The following is an 11,488-nucleotide window of genomic DNA, read 5'->3' as shown; positions in this document are numbered from 1 at the left end:
TGATTGAGGGCTTCCTTCAAATCACTGCCAAGACCCAAAAAAAGGAACAGAATTCCAATCCTCTCGTTAGCATAATATTGACACGCTTTTCCTTATTGTTCTTTTCTCTCATTTTGTATATGCAGCGTGTCACGCAGATGTAATCCAAGCTGCTGCCTCGAGTGTACGCATTTGAGCCTTTCACTCGTATTGTCTCCCTCAACTTGATTTAGGGATTAGGGCAGCTGCTCTTTTTTTTTTTCTTCTTCTTCTATCTAACAAGCGAAGAAAGCCCTCGGACATCTGTGCGCAATATGGGAGACTCGAGCTCCTTCCCAGCGATGTTTCCTTTTCAAGGCCTGAAAAACAGCAGTTGACGGGCATCGCCGAGCCACTGCCAGGAACTGGGCCTCGTGTCAAACATGGCCTTGTAATGTAAAGTTCACTTGTGTTTTGGGAGCTTCTCAGGCTGGTGCTAACTGAGGCTCAGAGCTAAATCTCAACTGTGTCAAATTGAAGTAAATCTAGCCTAGCAAATGTGGTTGTAAAGCAAATGAGGATGTCATTGTGTTTGGTTTGGAAATGTAAGGAATGCTAACTTGGTCCAACTGGGGAACCTCCCTCTTTGTTTTGTATTACAGTACATGGTTGGCAGATAAACAAAAAGAGGGGACCCATCGTTTCACAAAAGCCGTTTTGATTCTCGTGATATAGAAAGAAGATTTGCAACTGGCTCAGAACTGAACCTCAACTCTGACGTAAAAGATCTTTTGATAGGTTTATTACGGCAAATCATTTGAGAAACACCCACAGTATGTGTGTGTGTGTGTGGGGGGGAGGGGTTGATTATCAATTTTACAGACCATTGTGGCCGAAAACTAGCTGAGTCTGAAAGTACGGCGCCCTCTGTTGGTTGCTACTGAGAAATCAACTCTTCTTTGCTTGTATTTCTTCAAGGTGTTTCTCTAAAGTGAGTGAGTGAGTGAGTGAGTGAGTTCAGTTCAGTTCAGTTCAGTTCAGTTCAGTTAGCCGTGAGGGCAGGACGATTGATCATGCCCATTTTGCGGCTTCTTTAGAGAGGTCAAGATGGATTATTGCAAATAAGAATATAACAACCTCCCGTAAAGTACCAAATGTTTCTTTGTTAATCAAGTTGGAGATTGACCATTTATGTTGCCAATGCTTCAGACTTCTGAACTTTCCTGTAGTCTTAAAACCGATTTATCAATTGATTTATAAATTGTCGCTTCTTTAGAGAGCGTTGACCTGAATTATTGAGTCTCAACTGTTTTTTTGGCTCTGGCTCTCAGCTGCAGGTTTGAAAGTCAAGATGAGGACCGCCACCGTGCACGCAGTGAAGACGAGTGGGGCCTCTTGTAAACTTTTTGTGTTGGGAGGAATTCCAACACCCCGATGCTGCTTGGCCACAGACGACGCAAAGTGACTCATCGAGCAGTCACAAATGTTTAGACCTGGAGATTGTTGTTTATCACATTTCCTGCCCACTTAGCTCCATGAAAACAACATCCAACCATCTGCACACACACAAGAACGGCACACTGTTCTTGACTTCTCTGCCCACTTTTTAGAGGTTATAAAGTTGAGTCCATCATAAATGACAGTGCAACCATCACTATGCCCTTGCCTCCTTCTTCAGATGACTTGAAAATAAGTCTCATTGAAGAGTTGATGAAGTTGAATCCATTACAAAAAGTGCTATGTAAAAAAGAGAGCGGCTCCAGACTCGTCGATGAGTTTAACTCTGTTCTCTTCAGGTGCGAGGAAACATTTCGGAAAGGCTTAAGAGGAATTCCGACACCTCCATTCCACCGATCCCTGGAAGTCGATGGCTTGGCTGGAGGCCACGCAAGGTGACTCATCGGGCGGTCTGACGGCACATCACGAATGTTTAGACGTGAAGATTGTTGTTTATCGGCTTCCCTGCCCACCTGTTTGCGGATCTTCTTTAATACTGTTTATTTTCTTACAGCCCTCGAACAAAACACCAACCATCTGTGGCCCCCCCCCCCAAAAAAGTGCGCTTTGAGGCGCTTTCGTTGGCAAATTCCATTATCACAGAATGCCTCCGCTGTGATAATTTCATGTAAGTGGGTTTACTCTTGTCTTAGTGGCGTTAAAACCCATTGGGAACTTTCCTAATTCCCCTTAAAAGATTGCGGCGGACCCTGCAGACCCCTCCTACTCCCGGCCCAACTCTCTCGCCGAGCAGAAGGTGAACGTAAAGCCCTGGTTTGCGCCGGGCCAAAGCATCCTTTAGGAGCCACGGCCCCGAGGGAGATTATCATGTCGGGGGTAATCCGAGGAGGAGGAGGAGGAGGAGCAACAGTTGGAGCGGTCGGGGGGAGGCGAGCTAAGGCAGGCAGAGAGGCTCGCCGCCCCACTTCAACCATCTCACAGCTGCGAAGGAGATGCTGATGCTCACGATCTTCCAAACTTTTTCTTCCTGTGCGAATCTGCTCGGAAAGCTATGAAAGTCCCAGGAATGCGGATTTGGATCTTTCCTGCAAAGGAGCACGAGTGATAAAAAAGAAAGACGCTCAAAGGACCCAAATCAAGTCCGGACAGCTCCCTCTCCGGAGGGCGCAGCCGAGCCGAGTCGGGATGAGAGTTCCTCACCCGTCAACACGGTGATGGACTTTCCTGGTGGAGGTCAGCCCGAGACAAACGCCACACAGCTAAGTCTGGATTAGCCGGCCCGAACGGTAAGGACGCCGCATCTCCTTTTGTCGGCTTTAAGCCGGCCAAGCTTATGGCCCGGGCGTTTATTAGGTGTCACACCCCGGCGTGGCAGAGCGCATGCCGGGATTAATTCCAATCGCGGCAGCAAACCTGCATGCTTGGGCCGCCGCTTGTCACGGAATGCCAGTGACGCCATTCTCCCTTTTCTTGCATTCCGCTCGCATTTTCAAGACATTTTTGGCCAATCGTCATCATGATTAGCTTGTTAGCGAGGAACCATTTTTGGCCTGTGGCACACGTGTGTGCAAGCGGCACAACCGTGTGACAGCCACTTAAGTGGAAGAATATAATTGTAATAATGCATCATTTAAAATGGATTGAAAATATGAAATTACATGTCGGTTTAGTGATGAAATAAAATTTGTTTAGTGATGAGGGTTAAACAACAACTTATAAAAACAAAAAAAGGAAAATTAAAAAAAAGTCTTATGTTGGAATGAATAAAAAAGTAAAGAAAAAAGTCAATTATTTTAAACAGTATTAAATTAATTTATTAGATTAAAATTCAAGCTAAATAAATTTAATTCATGAAAGCCTTTTGCTTTCAGCATTTATTTCATAAACACATTAAAATAAGAGTTTTTTCTTTGTGTTATGGCCCACAAACGGAAAACGGAACCTAAGTTATATTTAAAATTTGATTAACACAAAAAGATATTCTAAAAACATTTAGCCCACATATATGCAAAAAAAAAAATACAAGTAAAAAACAAATAACTAACAAATCCAGCTCATGTAAATCAGCTAAATCAGCAAAATTTAAACCATGGAAAAATACAATGACATGAAATAGTATTTCTCCTTCTTGAATGTATAGCATTAAATAAGAGCAGTGAAGTGTTGTTGTTTCATTGAGTGTCATCGCACTCATCCACGACTAATTACACGTCATCCTCCCTCCGGTAAATCTCACAGCTGACAAGTTCAAGTGTGAGAAAAAGTGGAGCAAGGCAGCGGCAAGTTGTTTTTTTGGAAGCTAGCATGCAAGCAAAATGTCATCATATTTTCTACACTCGCACTTGCCCGTGCTTGCATATGTATTTGCGAGCGCTGTTCGGCACGGCAGTCCAATCCGACAGGAATCTGTGTGGGACCTGCATTTCCTGAGCAGTTTTCCACGTTGGTTTTGCAATAAAAGCAACGTTTTCCCTCATTTGTGTGAAACCTTCGCTAACAAGCACCAGCCGTGTTCTGTTGATCTCGCTGACTCAAGCGCTCGGCTTAATTTAGAACAGCCAATCTAGCCTCGGAATATCGACTTTATTTGAGTGCCTTTATTTGTGGCTCCAGACACATCCAAGCGCTTGCTTGCTCATTCTCCAGACCTGCAAAGTCTTGAAGGGTTTCCTCGGTTTCCTTAGAACATCAACTTTGATGGCTCCGGACCCGTCATTGTGTTGCATCATTGTTTTCCATGCCAACTAGGAAGGTGAGGAGTCAACTTGTTGGAAATTTAGAAAGTTGAATTCATCAGAAACAGTGACTTGCCAAAGTGAGTCGCTCCAGACCAACCTTGGCGCTCGCTTCCTCATTCTCCTGACTTGGAAAACCTTATAGAAGGTGATTCTTGGGAGGTTCAAAGAGTCAATCTGTAACAAATGACGAAGCAGCAAAGCCAGTCGCTCCAGACCTGTCAAGGCACCACCTCTTCATTGGCTAACTCGACTCAACTGTATTTAAAGGAGACTTCAAAACAACCACCATTGCAACCGAGTGCAGTCTATGGAGCAAAACTACGTCATACAACAAACACAGCCAATCCTGTCTCGGCATGTCCACTTTGAGAGCCTCTCCAAACCCACTGAGGCAAGTTCTGAATCGAGGAATGGTCAGTGTTAGGGTCAGGGTTACAGCTAGCATTAGGGCGAGGGGTTCGGGTTAGGGCTAGGCTTGGATTAACACGTACACACACATGCAAAGTGTATTTAGTGTAAAGGAAAGGCCTGCTCCCTGCTTGCAGCCAGGTGTTCACCCACGTGACAGCAGATAAAGCCGACTGCACGCATTAGTGCTAATCCCGCCCTGATCTTTGGAATATGTCCCTCTTACTTCTGCAAATACTCCGATCCTGGCCCACCTGCTACTGACTCGGGAAGCCAAAGGCAAGACCACGCCTCCTGACGAGACCCCCCCCCCCCCCCTTCACTTTACAAAAAAAAGTTCACACGACGACACACAGTAGGTGACAATTTCCCGTTTTGTTTGTTTACGCCACTATCGCAATCTTCCGCATCTCGATTACAGGTCGAAGTGCACGCGGCGTTCAAAGCCGACACTTTGGCAGGTCTCATATCGAGAGCCATTATTGTAAAGTGGATTATCAGGTGTTCTGCGACAGGGAGCGGGCAGCCTTTGACTTTGTGGTCACGTCACATGACCCGAGGAGGTCACCGTCGTAAAAGCAAAAAGCGGCTATCTCCTCCGCACAAAGAAACGCTTCATACAAGACCTTAAGAAGCGTTCTCGTGTCACATTGGTGCCTCATCTTCCTCCAGGCGGCTCAGCGGTGGCACTGGCCCAATTATTTCTCATTTATTGTACACCCCACAAATAATGGCATCTTTGAGCACCCACAACAAGAGCCCTTTTTTGGCAGTGCCTCAACGGCTCATGCGACAGGAATGGCGGTAAAACGGCAAAAGAAAAGGACGGTCTCGGAAGTCGCGTGTGAGCGCTGACAGATGCTGGCGTTGAGTCAAAATACAGACCAAAGATGTGAATTTGCAAGCTCGTTTCACGTTTTGGTGCATTTGTAAGCGACGTCCTCCAAATGGACGCCCACCACGGGCTGGAGAAAAAAGTTGCTCTGTTACTGTAGTATGTATTTAAAAAAGTCAAAGTAATGTTTTGAAAATATTTTAGTAAATATTTGACATATTATTTCCCACTTTTTGTGTACTAAAATCTTTTACAATAAAATGATGAGAAATTGCTAAATTGTTATGCTTATTCAAAACAACACAAATTGGGGCAGTTTGTGAGTTGCTAATTTGAATTTTTTGGGTAAAGCTGTCTGTCCCTTTTTAACCTAGATGTTTTTTTTAGTTGCGATTGATCGTTGGCGGAAATGCTGCTCACTGCCCCCTGGTGGTTGTGCGCGGCAACAGGGATGAAGCAATCTGATTGGTTTGGCTAAATCGGTGCCTTTATCTTTGTGTGATCGTGGGACGTCATTATCTTAATGTCTACCATTTTGCCTTTGAATTCAATGCGGAAAGAAAAGCACAGAAAGAGACTTGTTTGTTGGTTTGACTAGGATGGTATTAGCATTCTGATAATTCTTGGCTGAGCTTTACCGGTCAGCCTCAAACATGCTAAACGATCCTTGGAGACTGTCGGTGGCTGCACACATGTGGTTCCCACCTAAACACGCAGACGAAATGAGCTCTTTTCTCCACATTTGTTTTGTTTCGAGGGCCTCGTCGGACTCTTTTATTTGTATTTGCCGATGACTTTTCCTGCTGCTTCCTCTCCTTCTCCACCCGGGCCCTTCTCCTCTTTCTTTATCCTTCCTCATCCCCCCCTGGCCCGTTGGCGCGCTGGCAAACATCAGCAGCGGCGGTTTTCCGGAAGCCGGGTGCTCATCCGTGTCGTCTGTCAGCTCTCGCTCAGGGGAAAACACTTTTAGGTACACCTGCTCTCGGGTTAGCCGTGTAACTTCCAGCCATGTCCAACTGAATTGCGCAACACTCAGAGCTGTTTCTAATATTATGAATATTATGATTTTCAGCATGCTAGCCAGCACTCGATTTCTTTGCCTTGACTTGCGAGCCCAATCGTGATATTTGAGTGTTGTATGCTGGCAGGGAATTCAACTCATTTCACTCACTTTCTGTTTGGCAAACAGGTCACCAAAAAGGTCATTTGGCCCATTTACTTTGACGCTAAGCTAATAAATAATATATTCTTTGAATATATTGTTGCTGTATTTTTCTAAAAACGAATTTAATCATTTAAATCCGAACATGGCTGCTACATTAGCATCAATGCAAGCGCAAACACAAAGTGAAGTGTCCTGGCTGGTCCACCAATAATACAGACGGCCCAAAAATGATCCTAGGTAACAACAGCAATGCTATTTTCCTCGTAAACAGCAGTGTAGCATTAGCATGATTAGCAAGCTGTCGTATTATTTACATGGTGCGCTACACAGACATGTGTGAACACAAGCCAATCTGGTAAAACACTTTAAGGACCAGTCTGGATTTGCTGTTAGACACAGACAGACAGTTACTTATGTCCGGCTGGAGGGAAATGATTTTTTTTTTTTCAAGTGACATGATAAGAAAAATGTGAAGCCATAAGTGCATTAAAAGAACAAGCTCGGTGGCAATTGTGAAAGGTGAGCTAAACCAAAATTCAAACGTTTTTGGTTTCAAGCACAGCGAATACAAAAATAAAAATCTTTTTTTTTTTTTTTACATGTTTATGAGTGTACATATATGGCCTCTGGGTTTCAAAACATTCAACCAACCCGCCTACACTTTTTTTTCTTTACCTCCTCCTCTCTTTTCCTTCTTTTGCCAGAGTCTCAATGCTCCTCCACGCTCTAAGATGAAGTTATGGAAAAGTGCTACTTTTGCCTTCATGCTCTGTGGCGCCGCCCTGTCCATCATCCTCGTTAGAAACATGGCCACCACCGCCGGACACCCGAAAGCAAAAACTAAACACCAAGCCTCATCTTCCTCCTCATCCTCATTCTCCTCGCGACATACGTCATTCTCAGGAACTCCATCCTCATCGCCGGCAGCCACTTGGACCAGGGCTGGTCATCGGAGGACACGCTCGGCAGACAACATGAACTCCCTACTCTCAGAATGTAAGTTCCACCTTCATCATCATCATCAACAACCATTCATACTCACATTCACCCAGCCTAAACCCCGACACCAAATATAACGCAGTCGACAAGGTGCATTAACATGTAAACGATACGCTACATGACATCACGCTACAAGCAGTCGCCGCAGCACGTTCGAGCAGGTTTTAATGTCTTGCAATAATCTTCAGGCAATTAATGCCTCACATTTCTCGGCGTATGCTCCTTTCATCGACTTGTACACGTTATTTTGAAGACGAAATCTTCCACACTGCAGGGTGAAAGTGGGAAAATGCGCTCGGAAGTGATCCAACTTGTGCCACAGTCACAATCTGAAAAGTCCAAATTGAGGCATTGGGGTAGATTCTAAAACTTAGCCAGAAATTCCAGAATCCCTAAAAGTAAGCCAACTCTTAAATGGGATCAAACTCATTTAGAACATGCAGGACAGCAGTCTTGGAGGACCGGGTTTGGACCCCCCCGCCCCCAACAAGTTGTTGCCGACCATTCTGACAACTGCGCTTTGCTTCTGGCATCTTCTGTCCAGTGTCCATGATGTTCCAGAGCTTCACAGAAGGTGAGCTTCAGCACGTAGTGGGGACACTACTGGACGGGAAGAGACGGAAAAACCGTGATCAAAGCCAGAGCCGAAGGACTAAAAGAGCCCGGCGGGCCAAGCCGTGCTCGGTGAGGGAACTGGAGCTGACGGTGAGCGAACTGGGTCTGGGCTACGACAGCGACGAGACGGTGATGCTGCGCTACTGCAGCGGCAAGTGCACGGCGCAAAGGCGCAACTATGACATCACCATGGAGCACATGATGAGGACAGGCTTCCGGAAGAAAGGTCGCAAAGACAAGGTGGGCAACGGCCCCTGTTGCCGGCCCACCGCCTTCGAGAAGGATTTCTCTTTCCTGGATAACCGCAGCCGCTACCACACCATACAGAACATTTCGGCCAAGAACTGCGGCTGCGTATGACCCCGCCCGGGCCGAGACTCACTTCTTCATGCTGCTCTAAGCTCTTCCGACATTGGAAAACTATGGAATATAAACCCAAGATCAGGAATCCGTTCAGAAGGATACCGAGACAACGGACAAGTGGGCGGATAGTGACTGCTATCCGCATTTGTTTTTTGTATTCTCTTTTCTATCTGTGTAGTAACACTGTAAGCAATGGTGTCACAGCTATGTAGCGACATTACGTGCGTGCTTGTCTTGTCGTAGTACCGTGTGACCAACGCTGAGTCGCAGCCCGAGTAGTTGGACGCCGTCATGGCATTTCACGCTCCGAAGAGCTTTTGCAACGTTGGCCCCTCCAAACAGGCAGGAAACTACCAGCAAAATTGGACCGTACACGAACATTGGCAGAAAACAGTTGATTGTCAAATGTCACTCACAAGACTAGCAGGGATATTTTGGATGAAGTCCTTATCAAACTCAAGATGCCCCATCAAGCCTAATCCTTGCAGCACCTCTCATGTCATCCCTAACCAAACGTAAATTCTAAAAACAGTTTTAGGCAAAGCCCAACACTAAGCCTAAACTCACGTTTTACATCCACATGACTTCACGTTGTAAACGCTACGTCAACATTTTCTCATCGTACCTCATTTCTCAAGCTAGTTCTTTATCTGAACAATTGATTGAGTCAGTATATGCTGGGTGGATATAAAACATTTGTTCGCGTTCATCTCTCAAAGTTTTGCAATTATTTCGCTGAGCAAGAAACTACCGACTTTGAGTCATATCCGTTCTCAGGAAAAGCCATCTTTTATCTCGACGATGGTCATTCCGCAAGCTATTGGATTTTCCTCATCTGAACAAGAATCTATTCATATCGAGTCATATTGTGCTCTGTGTCACTCTTCATATTGAGTCAGAACCTAGTCAGTATACGCTGGGTTCAAAGGCAAAGCCACATAACCACTTGTTAGTCAAACTAATTTATTCCTTTAGCTGAGCAAGAGGCAAGTGATGTTGAGTCAGAGCCATCGAAATTGGGTCGAAAGCAAAATCACGTATTTACCGCTTGTTCCACAAACTATTTTGGTTCTTTGCTTTGGAACAATTTCTAATGTATACATACATGTGAAACCCAGCAAAGTCTAAATGTTATTTGAATCTTATATACACAAGGAAAGGGAACAACTTGCTGGTACAAGCGAGTTGTGTGTTTTTGACACTTATCATCGAGGGAAAGCGCAAAGAGGATTTTGGAATACAGATGACATCGAAGGAATGTGCCGCAGAAACAATTAAAACAATTCCAGCCTCCTCGTTACAAGTACATGACTCACTCGCTTGGCAACAATTAAAAGAATAACACTAAAAAAACAGAAAGGAAGAGTGAAAGAAAGATGCTGTCTAGACATGTCCGTCTTGCCTCCACTGTTTGCTTTATGCTATCCCGGCGTGCCGCGCGTTCTCCCGAGCGCACACGAGCGTTGTCAGAAACTGTTGTGGCTTTTTTTTTTTTTATTGACAGGAATTTTGTTTCATTTATGTCTGTGTCAGACCCACACAAACCACAGTCCTCCAGATTACGCAATCACAACATGGATGCTAAATCACCTTTTAAGTGTAATTAAAGTTACCAATTAACTATTGAGCTCCCTGTATGATCTTCCGTGGGGAAATTAACAATGATGAATGATTTCTTTGCTTCGTGCATGTTACTGACTGCAGTGTTACAGGAAAGTCTATTATTGATGAATTCTATAGCTATATTCTATTGACTCGTGTTATTTATTGTGTTTTGCGTAGATGACTAAGGCTCCGCCTTCCACCTCCACACATTCTGTCTGAAGCAGGGATGGGGAACCTTTATTCATTTTTTCCACCGTTTTCCAATCCTAATCCCAAACCAAACTCAACCTGTAACCCAATCCAAACACAAACCTTAACGACGTTTTTATCCTCAATCCCAACCTTCATCTGAAACCTTGCCAATTGACCCTCTCACAAAAATCTTGCCATGACGGGAAAAACTGCACTGGCAGTTGTTGTTACAAGGGCTGAAGCTATGTTATAAAAACACGAAAGAGAGAAAATGAAAGAGTGGAATTATTCAGAGTTTCGTTACTCTACCAACAGAGACTCTCCACACTTTGCTTTTTAGTCACAGGGAAAACGTTTGATACAAATTAGCTCGTTATTAGCGAAGAAACAAGACAAGCACATAACAATAACGAATGGAATAAAATTTTGCAACAGGATGGTTCAACTTTAACCTCCACAACAAGTTATCCGAGGGCCATCTATGACTGCAACAATCAAACATATTTGTCATTGTATAATAGCAACATTAGCGAGTTGGATGTTCTTCTGACATTCTGTAAGGTTTTCCCCATCCCTGCGATAGAGTCACACCCAGGAGGAAAAAAAAAAAAAGAATCACCTCCCCTAACCCAACACTTAAATTATCCTTCCGCGCACAATTGCCAAAACACTTGTAATGACAATTTCAAACAAAAACGTCTCAAGTATCCGGCTGATTGCAAACCCTCTGGATGTAATTTGCGGATGTTTACACCAGCGGATCTTTAAGGTAATCCAAACTGTTGGTTAATTGCACTCAACCCGAAAATTACCGCCGCCTTCCAAAGATCCATCACTAGGCCGCTGGGCTTTTTGCGGAAAAAAGAAGCTATTGTCACGAACGATGAAACATCACTTTTGGCAGTCTTGTGTTGGTTTTGTGTTTTGAAATGGGCAGTGCATCATTATTGTAGTTGACATTGTGTATTTATTTGGGAAGTAAATTATGGTTCTGCGTATTTATTTAGTTTACATACAAGCTTATTATCAGGAAGCAACTTTGTGCCAAAACAATGTTTGTGATCATTCTATACTGACTGCTGAATAAACATCATTTCACAGGTAGCCATGCTGTGCCGTGCTCATTTCTCCCAAACGTTACGTCATTACACG

At 44.3% G+C, this 11,488-nt stretch overlaps 1 protein-coding gene across 1 annotated transcript; it reads left to right on the top strand.

Annotated features, from left to right (window-relative positions):
- The first annotated feature begins 1,589 nt into the window (after positions 1–1,589).
- Positions 1,590–11,440, top strand: LOC119137606 (neurturin). The gene is made up of 3 exons (XM_037277073.1): positions 1,590–2,702; positions 7,267–7,558; positions 8,106–11,440. The coding sequence occupies exons 2-3, from the start codon at positions 7,294–7,296 to the stop codon at positions 8,534–8,536; spliced, it is 696 nt and encodes a 231-aa protein (XP_037132968.1). The 5' UTR covers positions 1,590–2,702; positions 7,267–7,293; the 3' UTR covers positions 8,537–11,440.
- Positions 11,441–11,488: the final 48 nt, after the last annotated feature.

The sequence above is a fragment of the Syngnathus acus genome, chromosome 17, assembly GCF_901709675.1.
Source record: "Syngnathus acus chromosome 17, fSynAcu1.2, whole genome shotgun sequence".
In the NCBI taxonomy this organism is placed as follows: domain Eukaryota; kingdom Metazoa; phylum Chordata; class Actinopteri; order Syngnathiformes; family Syngnathidae; genus Syngnathus; species Syngnathus acus.
The sequence above is the reverse complement of the archived record's forward strand: the minus strand, read 5'-3'. Positions and strand labels throughout refer to the sequence as shown.

Coding starts and splice junctions, on each gene's coding strand:
- LOC119137606 (XM_037277073.1), top strand. CDS start 7,294: ATGAAGTTATGGAAAAGTGCTACTTTTGCCTTCATGCTCTGTGGCGCC. Junction 7,559..8,105: donor GAACTCCCTACTCTCAGAAT/GTAAGTTCCACC, acceptor TCTTCTGTCCAG/TGTCCATGATGTTCCAGAGC.